This window comes from Gracilinanus agilis, unplaced genomic scaffold (genome assembly GCF_016433145.1).
Source record: "Gracilinanus agilis isolate LMUSP501 unplaced genomic scaffold, AgileGrace unplaced_scaffold57861, whole genome shotgun sequence".
Classification (NCBI taxonomy): Eukaryota; Metazoa; Chordata; class Mammalia; order Didelphimorphia; family Didelphidae; genus Gracilinanus; species Gracilinanus agilis.
The window spans coordinates 1-13,734 of NW_025393422.1; the positions used below are offsets into that span (position 1 = coordinate 1).

At 43.3% G+C, this 13,734-nt stretch overlaps 1 protein-coding gene across 1 annotated transcript; it reads right to left on the reverse strand.

Moving 5' to 3' along the window:
- Positions 1 to 1,939: 1,939 nt before the first annotated feature.
- PLA2G10 (phospholipase A2 group X) lies at positions 1,940 to 12,545 on the reverse strand (the record flags this gene model as incomplete). Its single annotated transcript, XM_044684973.1, has 4 exons — positions 1,940 to 2,079; positions 9,621 to 9,727; positions 10,057 to 10,207; positions 12,503 to 12,545. Coding segments are annotated over 4 exons (441 nt in total), but the record flags the coding sequence as incomplete, so codon positions are not given.
- Positions 12,546 to 13,734: the final 1,189 nt, after the last annotated feature.

Consider the following 13,734-nt stretch of genomic DNA (forward strand, 5'->3'; position numbering starts at 1 on the left):
ACTTGCCAACTTTAGGCACAACGTACTCTCCACAGTACCATCCAGCCTGAACTATGTGCAAAACATTGTGCTGAGGCTGGAGACAGAAACAGAAAAATGTCAGCCCTCAAGAAACATTCTAAGAGAATCAACAAAGGATACTTTAGCTAAGACTGAGATGATCCTTAGGGTGCAAAAGAGACGATAAAGTGCCTTCTTTAATATGATTTCCTTCAATAAAAACTTGACTGATTCCATCCCTTCCTCCCTCTCCAGGATATGAGCCTGATGAGAGGAAAAATAGTTCTATCCACCTGAAGCTTTTCTGTCATTTTTTGATAGTTCATCCTTTTCCTAGCCAATTTTTTCTTTGATATACTTTAAGAAAGGAAAGCTCTAGTAAGAAAACATTAGACCTGCCTATGACTAGGGGGTCAGTCTTTTTAACCTCAATGAATTCATTTCCTCATCTGAAAAATAGTACTAACAGTATTTGCACAGTAAGGGAGGCATTTTATAAAATCAGGTTCTATGTAAGTGTGGCTTTTTAAAAAAATAATCATAAACATGGCACATGAACTTCATTAGAATTAAATATCACCTGTAGGCTGGTGCAGTTTAAATATTTATTAAATGCCTTTTCTTTGTAGAGAATCTTTGCTAAACATTAGGAAAAATAAGACGTTAAGATAAAATGAAATTTAGGAGGTAGCTGGGTGACTCAGCAGACTGAGAGCCAGGCCTAGAGACCAGAAGTTCTACATTCAAATCTGGCCTCAGACCCTTCCTACTTGTGTGACCCTGAGCAAGTCACTTAACCCCCAATGCCTAGCCCTTAATGCTCTTCTGCCTTGGAACCAATACAAGGTATTAATTAAAAAATGGAAAGTAAGAGTTTAAGAAATAATATATGAAGTTTAAAGTTTAGCAGATTTATAATTATCCAATTCTATAAAACAAGTGAAGTTTTGATCTAGTTAAAAAATTTGGAAACAAATAGAAGAGAGTAAAGTTTCTGGTCTGTTCCTTATTGCTACTTCTTATGTAGAAACTAAGAGGGAAACCATACTCGCAAATTAATTTTTTTTTACAATCCTAGTAATAGCATTTATATAGCACCTATGGTGTGCTAGGCACTACCCTCAACAACTTTTAAACACTCGTTCAGTCCTCACAACAACCCTGAAAGGTGGGAGCTTTTATTGTCCCTATTTTAGAGTTCTGGATACAGAGATAGGGTTGCCCAAGGTCAACTGGGTAGTAAGGATATGAGGTCATAATTTGAACTCAGATCTTCCTGACTTCAGGCCCAGCTCTCCATCTACCTAGCCACCTTGCTACTTGGGGAGCTTTGGAGGGTTGGAGTAAACAGGAAAGCATGTTTGCCTACTAAAATATCTTGAACTCGCATTCCTTATTTCTAAAGGTATCTGAATCCATAAAAAATAGTGGTAGATAAGGCCATTTCATGACTGTAAAAGCAGAATTTAAGAGTCATCAGATTTTCATTTTATAGATGCCAAACCACAAGCCATGCAGTGAGGTGAGCTACTAGGACCCGAGTCTTCTGACATTTATTTCCTCCCCATCTTTCTAGAGTCCTGGGGCGTTTGTCTTTGTCTCTGGAAGGCCGCAGTTATAAGAGACGTAAAACTGGAAGAGCCGACTTAATCAACTATTTCATTTATTTGTTTGTTTTTCCATTTAATCAACTATTTTCACAATAGAACAGCTTGATTTCTTAGCCTTGACTTGGCTTGAAAGGACGGAAATGGCCTCCAGATTGGTGTCCGTGGAGGGAAAGCACAGCCATAGATGAGGCGCCTCCCTAGGCCTGTGGAGCCAGGAAAGGGAGCAGGGAAGAGCCTTTATTCTGATGTAACAGAGCACCGATATTTTTTTCTACTTAGGGAAAGTAATTTTTAATACTCACCATCAAAAAGAAAATTTCCAAGTTGTATCATTCACACTTGGGGGACTCTGTTCCACAGTCTTGGTGAAGAACGTAATTCTTATTATATTTTCCAGCAGCGGCCAAGCAGTTACTAAGTTCCTGGTCACATTTGCACGTTATTTCTTGGCACTTGTTCTCTGATGATGCTGCAGAGAGAATGCGGGTTAAGGATCAGATGGAGCCGCACATTGAGTGGGATGGGCAGGATGCAAGCAATGAGAAAAGGCCTGGTGAAGGTTTGGCTGTAGCATCCTCAGCCCAGCAGCAGCAGCAGCAGCAGCAGCAGCAGCAGCAGCATTGGGCAGTCAGTGCCCGCCACGGGACTGGTTCTGTGCTAAGGCCAGGATGCACGGAAAGAGACAAAAGATAGGCCCTGCCTCAGGGGCGCCCAGTGAGGTCAGATGAGAGGAAGGGCAAAGATGGCAGGTTTCCCTTAGACCTGTTGGGTCTAAAGGAGAAAAGGGGGTCCAAAAAGAGTAGCTGCTAGACTAGAAAAGAGACAGTTTACCTAAAGATACCCAACATCTGTTTTTGATGCATTTGAGAGTGTTTTTTTTTTCCCCTTATAGAGGCTCATTTTAAAAATTCTGAATCATGGAATATTGTACTTATACCATAACTCCTTTTAAAATGTCAGAAACTCTTGGAGGCCGCTGGGTGGCTCAGGGGATGGAGAGCCAGGAATAGAGATGGAAAGTCCTGGGTTCAAATTTGACCTCTGATACTTCCTAGCAGTGTGACCCTGGGCATGTCACTTAACCCCATTGCCTGGCCCTTAACCACTCCTTTGCATTGGAACCAGTCAATATTGATTCTAAAACATTTAAGGTAAGGAGTTTTAAAGAAAATAATAAAAAAAAATGTCAAAACCCTAGAATTCTCAAAAGGAGTCAAAGAGGATTAATTCTCTGTATTAGACCATTGAGGCAGTCCTGGTTAGATGAAGATGCTTGGAAGGCCTCCACTCTGCAGTCTCTAACACCAGATTCTGTTAAGGTAAGGTCCTTATTGTTTTAATAAATATATTAAAAGATTCCTTAATGGTGTAAAGTTATAGCAAATACTCACGTATTTCTTTTAAGTAATCCTCCCTAGAGGGGGCTCAGTGGGTAGAAATTCAGGCCTGGAGGCAAGAGATCCTGCATTTAAATCTGGCCTCAGATACATCCTAGCTGTGTGTCCCTGGGCAAGTCATTTCACCCCTATTGCCTAGCCCTTACTGCTCTTCTGCTTTGGAATCAATACATAGGATCAATTCTGAGACAGAAGGTAAGGGTTTAAAAAAAGAAAGAAAGAAAGTTATCCAGCTTAGTATGGTTTCATGGGAAAAGTTCTAGACTTGGGGTTAGAAGATCTGGGTTTCAGTTTTGCCTTTGCTATTTATTATTACCTCAGTGACACTGCACAGCTCCCTAAACTATCTGGCATATACATTTACTCAAAATATGTGCTCTATGAGCTTTAACCTTAAATAAATTTTATATAAATCTGGGAAGGACAAAAAAATAGCCACACTAACATTTTAGTGCAAATGAACTCTTCCTCCAGGATTCTATGCAGACAGAAGCATCACTTGGGATGGAGGTGGGAGCCAGCTGGAAAGATAAGGTTGAAGGGAGAGGCTGGGGGCAGCTGGGTAGCTCAGTGGATTGAGAATCAGGCCTAGAGATGGGAGGTCCTAAGTTCAAATCTGACCTCAGACACTTCCCAGCTGTGTGACCCTGGACAAGTCACTTGACCCCCATTGCCTAGCCCTTACTACTCTTCTGCCTTGGAGTCAATAAACAGTATTGACTCCAAGATGGAAGGTAAGGGTTTAAAAAAAAATGTACCAAGGAGAATTAGAAGAATTCAGAAATAAAAAGAAAAATGATTAGAGAAAAAAATTGAAGGGAGAGGCTGATGGAAATTGCAACTACTGGAGAATTGTCTAGAACTGGAACTAAGGTTGAGATCATCCAGATTATTTAATAAAAAGCTACCAAACTCTATTTTCCTGCCTAGGTTTTTACAAATTTTCTAGGCAACTTTTTTCTGGTTTGTTCATAAATTCTTCCCTTTTCCATCATTCTGACAGGTAAACTTCCATGTTTCCCCAATTTGTTTATGAGATGGCCCTTTATTTCTAGATGAAATAGCCATTTTGATTATGTTGGCCTGTGCCTGGTTTCTGTGATACTGTTTCTCAAATGATACATTTTTCCTCCAAAAGCTTGGATCCTTGACTTTATCAAACACTAGGTTACTAACTTTTACTTAGATTATTAACAAATTCAATGATAGTGGAAAGCAATCCTGGATTTGACATAAAGAGATACAAGTTCAATTCCTGGTGCTTCCTATATAATGACAAGAAAGTCATGTAATCCATCTCTGAGCTTCGGTTTCCTCATCTGCAAAATGGGAATGTTGATGAGTGGGAAGAAGAACACTAAATTTGCAGTGAAAGCACCCCAGTTAAGATCCTGACTTTGTTTATATTATTCTCTGTGACCTTAGACCTAAGTTTCCTCATCTGAAATAAAGGGGCTGGCCTAAATGATGTGACGCCCCTTCCTGCCCCAAAAGCCACTTTTGAATATTGTTGAGGAGATTCTCTAAACCTAAGCAACATGTATGCATAAACTTGCTTCCTTTTTTAAAATATCGGAATTTACCTTTTTTTTTACTTAACTATTTTCTCTCTCTCTTTTTTTTTTACCCATTGGAAGAAGAAAAATGTCTTCTAACAAATAGACATTAGCAAATATTCCTGCANAGTGTCTGAGGCCAGATTTGATCTTGCTTACTCCAGACCCAGCCCTTTATCCACTGTGCCACCTTGTTCTTGCTGTCCTACATTTAGAGCTATTCCCAAATGGAATAACATGCCTTAGTGAAGTCCCCATTGCCAGAGATGTAGTTAAGGCTTCATTATAGGACTTCCTGGCCTTGGATACTGTAAAGGAGATTTCTGCATTGGGGAAGTAGTTCCCATGACCACCATCCAAGGAGTCTACCCTAAAAATTCTTTAGTGAGGCCTTAAGCAACAAATAAAGACTATTATGAGTAGCATATCAGGTTATCCTGAGGGTTTCACAAAACAGAAACAACTATTAGGAATTACTGGGGTGAATGACTTCCTAAGATAACTTCCATTTCTAACATCTCTCTCTGTCTCTCTCTTCCTCTCTCTCTCTCTCTTCCCCCCCCCCTCTCTCTCTTTCTCTCTCTCTCTCTCTCCCTAAATCCAATTTTGGTTGTAAGGCAAATTGTACTTTTACAAAATTTTCACCCCCTTCCCTACTTCTGACTCAGCACATTGAACTCCAGGAAATACACTGGGATGGCATGAAGCTTTTTCTCTTTTATGTGCTTATTGACACCCAAGACTTGTGAATTCTTCCATACATTATGCTTTATGGGAAAGCAAAAGGTCATGTTGACTATGTTGCAAACCTTATTATGGCTGAGGGAGGACTATTAGCTAATGAAATCAGAGATATTCTCGTGGAATGAGCAGAACATGGCAGTCATTTTGGTATTTTGCCAAATCCTGAGTTGAACTGGTTTTCTTAGCCATGTTTCTGGGAGAACAAGACATCATGTAGGGTTAGGACACATAGCAAGATAAAAGCCATGCCTGAGGCCCAATCCAGCGCAAGGTGTGGTCTAATTTTTCTGAAATAAAAAGTAAGCAGGCCAAGATTCTTGCTGGAGCCAGAAGCTAAGGGAACCAAATGTTTCCTAAGAAGTGGAAGAGAAATAGAAGAGAAAAAAACCACCCCCTAAAGGAATCATCAGGAGAGACTAAGGAGCTAAGTGGGTTCCATACCACATTTTTAATTATTGGAGGAGTTTAAATAAATATTGCCCTACTCCTCTTTTTTTTTACTTAATATTTAAGTTTGTTCCATAAAGGGAAATTGGGCAAACATATAATTTAAATAAAAAGCAGCACACTATTTAGAGTATATCCAAACAGAGTGTGGTGTTTTAGGGGTGTGTGTGTGTGTGTGTGTGTGTGTGTGTGTGTGTGTGTTTAAACCAATGATGCATGAAAAACATAAACCAAAGGTTATAAAAAATATTTTGAAAACAATCTTCATTTAGTTAAAAGAACATAAGATACATCTTCCAGGACAAGCCAATGAACATTTTTAAGGTGCCTATGATGTAACACATGTATAACTGTTATGATGATAATAACAGATAATTTAGAGAAGCAGATAAATAGAGCCAAATAGAGCTTCAAGTCCAGAGCCACAGATTGACAGGCTTCAGTGAGGAAAGGAGGGGGCTAAACACTCCTGGCTCTCAAACCCCTCCCCCTCTAACAGTTGCTGTTTCAGTTGGGTATGGAGACAAGATCAGATCCTGGTAAGTTTTAGTTATGGCTGAAATCCCAATGATGTTCCTTTTCTTTAATTTATATTCCTTACAGATTGATAGATAAAGTATACAGAAGCTAGTTAACTAACTGTTGTGGACTGAGATGATCTTCTTAAACTGGCAGCCGACAGGATTCAAACTAGATGTTCAGACTGAGTTGTGTGTATCCCCCCAAATAACTACCAGGCACAGATTTGAAGATAAAGGTTATATTAAGTAATAACAAAGAAAACTAGAGAGGTTAATGAAGGTATAGGGATAATGAAAGGTGACCCTGAACTGTTAGATTGAAGTTGCCCTTCCCCCCCACCCCCCACAGGAGGGGATGAAGCACTTAACTGAAACTGGCACTCTTGCTATTAATGAATATCTTTACTCTCTAATCACTAAGTAATTATATATTGATATTAATGAAGAATAGTAATAACAAACAGGCTAACCCTATGAGTAGAAACCACTGACTTATGCTACAATGGCCACCTCAGGTGAACCTCTAAGTCTGCAGAAGAAAGCAGAGTGTCTGCTCACTTCAACCTCCACCAAATAACTGTCTCAAACCCTTCTCAACTGCCCCCTCACCCAAAGTTCTCCAGGGGGGTCCCCTGGAATTCTGGGTGAGGCTATCCCTGTGCCTTTGCAGGGATTCCATGCTTTGCATCTCCACACAACAATAACCCAGATTGAATTGCTTGTCTGCTCCTGGAGGGGGGAAGGAAGAAGGGAGGGAGACAGTAAGGATCATATAACTTCACAAAATATACGTGGAAATTTGTTATTTAAATTTTAAAAATCCAAATAAAAAAAATAATAAAGTACCTACTATGTGCAGGGCAGCTAGGTAGTACAGTGGGTAGGACAGGATGAAATCAGGAAGATCTAAATTAAAATCCTGGCCTCAGAGCTAGCTATGTGACCCTGAACAAATCATTTAACTCTGTTGCCTCAGTTTCCTAATCTTTGAAATGATCTGGAAAAGGAAATGGCAAACCATTCCAGCATCTTTGCCAAGAAAACCCTCACTGGGGTTTTCACAAAGAGTCAGACACAACCCTACAACAACTTATAAACTTATTGTACTGACTAGAAGTGGGGAGGAGAGATCCAGGAAACCAGAACAAGACCTAATTTTAGTGAAAAGGTACAAATCAACCAAATGACTGAATAACAGAGACAGAATACTAGATTTTATCTAAGTCCTCAAGACTGGTGGAGGGTGGAGCAAAAGAGATAATCAAAAGCTTTATCTTATCCCCCATCTTCTTCCCCAAAGCACCCATACTAAACTGAAGCACCAGAAGAGTATTGCTGGATTGGACTTTTTAAATTTCTTGTCCTTGCGCCGTGACACCCCCTAGTGGAAATGTTTGGCCTTGACCTGTGAGTTCCTCAACTTAGGGAGCTCTGGTGAGAAAATTCCCTCTCCCAGGAAAGATCAACACCTGTGTTGCCATTGAGAGTCTAAGATCATTTCCTGGGGCTCTTAGAGGTTCACTCAAACTGTAACTCAAAGCCAATCTCTAATCCAAAGGGAGGGAAGTAGGAGGCAAGAGGTTGCCCAAGATTTAGTACCATCCCACATTTGGCTGTCATATGCTGCCTATCCAGGCTAAGCTTTGATGAAATGGGAACCCTGGCCATGATGGGGAAGAGCTTGGAAGTAAAAGCCTGCATCGGGATGGACACCCTTGTCAGAAATGACAGACTCCAATTATTAGCTTAAACATAAAAGAGAGGGGGCAGCTGGGTGGCTCAGTGGATTGAGAGCCAGGCTCAGAGATGGGAGGTCCTGGGTTCAAATCTGGCCTCAGACACTTCCTAACTGTGTGACCCTGGGCAAGTCACTTAACCCTCATTGCTTACCCTTACCACTCTTCTGCCTTATGGAAGGTAAGGATTTAATAAACAAATAAATAAGTGAATAAGTAGGTAGGGAGAGAGAGAGAGACAGAGAGAGATAAAAGGGAGATTTATTAAATTGAATGCAAGTTGAAGGGCCAGGAGACAGGTACAAGAGTAGACATTGTCTCCCCGAGGAGTTGGGGTCTGGGCTTCTTACACCCCTTGGACAACAGGGGTTACATGACCAGAGAGAAGGAGATGGGATGATGCTATTACAGAATTAGGAATGGGGTGATGTTTGGGGTCTGGAGGGGTATGAGGGATGTCTAGTGATGTTCTGGGTCCTGAGGACACAAGGGATGACCTGTGGAGTTCAAGGGATGATTAGATGTCTTAGATACAACATGAAGCTTTTCAGAGTAGAACTGGGAGGTGCATGTCTGTGTTGATCGAGGATCTAGGGGGAAGTCCAAGGGCAAATGTTTCTCTTAGGGATCTTTCCTTATCATGGGTCTCTGATGTTCAGGGTCACCTTTTCCTCAGCACTACAGGAATGCATGCAAAGGAAAAGAATCTCTTCTGTCCCTTTTGCCCTGGAACACTTCTGGAGTTTGGTGTGTCCAGAGGAAACCCTGGGTCCGAGGCCACCCACACAGAGGGCGTAATTGTAGGGGCAGCTAGGTAGCCCATTGCTTGATTGGCCTTTTCCAGATAGAGCACCAGCACTGGAGATGGGAAGTCTTGGGTTTGAATTTGGCTTCAGATACTTCCTAGCTGTGTGACCCTGAGCAAGTCACTTAAGCCCAATTGCCTAGCCCTTACTGCTCTTCTGCTTTAGAAATGGCACGTAAATATCGATTCTAAGATAGAAGGTAAGGGTTTAAAAAAGAATAAAGTAATTATAGCAAAACCAAAATCCTTCTGGTTAGCTGGAAAGTAGTCTTGGCCATGGAAACTGCTCTCCCACAGATGGAACCAGAACAGTCTCCCCTAACTTCTTTGCTAATTTGACTTTTGTCACTTGTACTACTCATCTCTTCTCATTCTCTAAATTCTTGGGTGGCAACTAGTCAATGGGAGAGAGAGGATTTGAACACAAGTCTTCCTGACTTCAGATCACATACTCTGCCCATTAGCCTCCCTGGCCTTGATGGGATAAGTCTAACAGGAGGCATGTGTCTGAGGGAAGAGTCAAAGCTCAAATGCTCCTGATTTTAAGTCTAGCTGGGATCTCTTCCGGTTTTAACCTGCTATGAAGCAATGACTAGTTCAGTATTCCACATTAAAAAAGAAAACTGGTCTATATATCCCAGGTAACTCCCCTAGATTTAGCAGACCTGTTTGAGAATTGCTAAAGGGCCAAACTCTTAGCCCAGCTTTTAGGGCATAAGGTCCTGAGAGATTCAACAGGCTCTTTTAAAAGAAGAGGATATGATTGCAAAGAGTGGATGAGGAATAAGGAATATCTCGACTTACCACATTCCACCCTGTTGGCTGTACAGTTCCAATCATAACGTTGCCACTTGGGGCTACAGCCAGCTTTATCAGCCCTGTTATAACAGCAGTCATGCTTTTGGCAGCACCTGGAGAAGATGAGGATATAGATATGGTTTGCTTGAGGAGCTATGCTCTAGCCATTGCCATTGAGGGATCTAAGAACTTGGCTACAACGTGTTAAAANTAGCAGTGTATCATAAATAATAGTGGAAATCTGTTGAGCCAAACCCCTTTTTCAATTATTTCTATACACCTGACTCACAGGCAGAATCCAAATCAAAACTAGTCCTCAACTGAGTATGAAAGGAAAGACAAGAAAAAGATCAGGAAGTACTCAGGCATTCCTAGTACATAATCTGAACATGATCAGACCTGGAAGGCTCTCAGAGAGACAGAGGACTGGGATGATGCCTACCAATCAATTTGGTCCCGGGGCTGACCACTTCCTCCCCAGCCACAGTAGCAGCCATAGTGAATAAAAGCCAGTGCTGGGATTTTTCCAGGACAATTGATTACTGAGGCCAGGTCCAAGAGTCCTCTCCTATGCACAAGAGATTTTCCTGAAACTGAAAAGGGGAAAAATTAAGTTAGAGTGAATCTGTCAGGGGTGACTAGATTGCTCAGTGGATAGAGTGCCAGGCCTGGAGTTGGACGAATTTGGGTTCAAATCTGACCTCAGACACTTTCTAGCTGTGTGACTCTGCGCAAGTCACTTAACCCCAATTACCTAACCTTGAAACTGATACAGAAGACAAGTTTAAAAAAAGAATGGATCTCTCAGAATCCTAGGAGGATTTGATTACTCACCCTTCCATCCCCATTATACACATTATTTATGGGTGCCATGAGGTTAAAAAGAAGATTGAGGACATCTTAGAAGGATAAGAAAAGCATAGAAAGATCACACACACATATATAATATCCCACCTTAGTGGGATATTTGCCTTGGTGATGGAAGGGCAAGTGGTTATGGGCTACCCTCTCCCTCCTTGCTTCCCACCTTTCATCCATACCCAGTAGTACAAAACCCCATTTGAACTAACTAAAAATAGCTCTGGAACCAGAGAGTCCCAAAGCTCATTCACTTCCAGAATCCCAGGGCTAGAAGGACCCTGTAGAAGTCCATGAGTTCTTTGCCCTGTTTCTTTGCCTCAAAAATGAGACCTTCAGAGAAGGCAGATATCACTTGTCATGGAACCTGTTTTAAGGTTTAAGCAAAACTCACTACAAAGGATGCCCTCTCTTGTGTCCAACTTCAGTCCTCCTTTCTGCAGGGCAGACCTGTTGTCCATAGGAAGCAATTACTAAATGCTTGTAGTTTGAGTCCTAGATCAAGGCAGGTGATGGAGCAGATAAAAAATTCAAGTACCAAATGGAGGGGAGGAGGAAGGAAGTGGGGCTAATGCATAATAGAGAATGGAGCACTCACCCAGGTAGAACATTGGTAGTGGGTGGATGGAAGGGGAGGACTGAGGGGGGAGAAAACAAACATCTATTAAGGGTTACTGTATGCCAGGCACTATGCTAAATGCTTTCAAATATGTCAGTTGTTCCCTTCAACAACCCTAAGGGATGTGTTATTATGATCCTTATTTACAGTCGTGGAAACTTAGGCAGATAGTAGTCAAGTGGCTTGCTCTGAGTCAAACAGCTACTAAGTTAAGTGTCTGAGGAAGGAGTTGAACTTGGATCTTCTTGCCTCCAGAGTAGGCACTCTATCCACTCTAGTCTCTTAACTACTTCTGTGAAGAGAGGAATATAGAGAATCCCCCATTTCAGACTTCACTTACTCTCATTTGCAACATAATAGTTCTAAGATCTCCCTATCCCACTTTCCAATGTTCAAGTGAACTCTTATTCTACTGATTCTTGCCCCATCTACAAGAGCCAGTCAGGCTGGATCCCTGTCCTCCCTGCACCCCCCCCCCCAAGAGCTCTGCAAGTAGTTGACTCTGGCTGAACCCGAATATCTTCTGAGAACCAGGACAGGGGTTAGAGAGAGACCAGTGTATGCTGAGCAAAGAAAGCACACCAGCTAGCCCCTTGAAGGAGGCGTGTCATGTAAATGGCTCGCTGCTGCACAGTGACAGCTGGGTCTAAGTAAGTATGTTGGAAACAAGCTGAATCAGTGCCTTTGCCTTAGAAAACAGAGCTGGCCTCAAGCACTGCTGTTTTCTTGATTTATCCCCAGGAATCATCCTGCCCTCCTGCCCTCTCCCAGCCCAACTAGCAGTCCGGGGAGATTACACCCTGTGTTTTGGGAATCTTCCTGTTGGGCATGTCTCAAGTAGCTGGTGGTTGGGGAGAAGTAGTGAAAGCTAAAAAAGAATCCGAGGCTCAAGATACCAACAGATACTAAGCCATCCAGACCTCCCCGCACCCCCAGCTGTCACCAAAGCAAAGCGGAAGGGGCGCTTCTTCCCTCTTCCCACACCCGCCCTGAGGATTGGCCTTTGGCGAGTCTTTATCCCTTTAAAGTACGCTGGAGGTTCATTTTCACCTGATGCCGCCCGCAAGAAAATGGAAGAGAGGGTCACCGGGTGATGGGCTTGCCCCTAACGCCTACCCCTACCCTAGTTAGCCCCCACCTAGTCTCCATCGTGGTTAAGAAGAGAAGCTCCATTTCCCTGCCAGCTAGACTTTGGGAGAGAGTGCGAGGAAGGGGATGAGCTGGGACCAAAGGGAAGTGGCGCCGAGAGGAGTTTCTGATGCCAGCGACTGCTAGGAGTGCCGGGTCTCCTGCGCCCAGTTTCTCTCGGTTCCCAGATCCTCGTCCTCCTCCTCCGTTCCCCTGATCTTTCGGAACGGTATGCGGAGTGGGAAGGAGCGCCCGCGCTCTGAGAGGTTTTCTCCGCACTCACCCATGGCGAAGAGCAGGAGCAGCAGCAGGGGGATGGACTCCATCTGGTCAGGCGCAAGTGTAAGCAGGTGTAAGTGTGTTGCTCGGGATAGCTGACCTTTCCCCAGGCCTTAAGTCTCTCTTGTACCCCCCCCACCCCCACCCTGCCCCGCCCAGAGTCCATCCCAGGCCAGCTGGCCAGTGCCAGAGGCTCACTTTGGCCTGGGGGGCTGGATGCTGGGGAGGAGTCCCCCGGGCTGGGGTAGCTGGGTCTGGCTTCAGACATTCCCCCTCTGGGCTGAGTTCTGACCTTAACACGTTGGCGCCTCCCCCACCCCGCATCAGAGGGACTCCAGCAGATAGAAGCTAGCTCTTGGGCGAGAAGAGAGCGCCAGCATCTGAGGAGCGCCTACCTGTCTCGCTTCTCCTTTTCTCTGTCCTTTCCCTGGCTTGCCTTCCTTAGGAAAGGATGCCATTAATTGGGTTAGTATTTGTAGAGTGCTTAAAAAACCCCAAACCCTTACCTTCCGTCTTAGAATCAATACTATGTGAGTGGTAAGGGCTAGGCAATGGAGGGTTAAGTGACTTGCCCAGGGTCACACATCTAAGAAGTGTCTGCGGTCTGTCTGAACCCCGGACTTCCTGTCTCTAGGCCTGGTTTTCAGTCCACCAAGCAGCCCAGCTGCCCTCTAAAAAGTACTTTAAAAAGAAACAAAACAAAGCAAAAGAAAACCTAAGGCAGGAGCAGTTAGCAGAGGGCGTGTTAGGACACTGAAGTGTGGAGAGTAAGGCTCACAATGGGGGTGAGAGGTGGTGTCAGCTTTGAGTAAACACCCCTCCCCACAGTAGTCACCCCTTTCCCACCTCTCCAGGGGCCCCCTGCCTCCTCTGTGCATTCTCAGGGCAGGTGAGTGTTTAGGGATGAAGGTCCTGATACTAGGAAGCAGATTAGCAAGGAGAAATTGCAAGTTTAAGAGGACTCATGACATCCATGCACATAATATGTGCTGAATACTTGCTTTTGCTTTACCAAGGAAAGAAGAAGTATTCTCATAGAAAGGATGAGGAAAACAGACATCATAAAGTTTTGCATGTGTGTTTATAAGTCTTCGGGTTAGAAGGTCACTAAAAACCCATGAGTCAGTTTAACAAACATACATTAAGGGCCTGTAATCAGTCAATCAGGGGCAGCTGTAGCACAAAGGATAGAGCACTAGGCCTGAAGTCAGGAAGAACTGGGTTCAAATCCAGCCT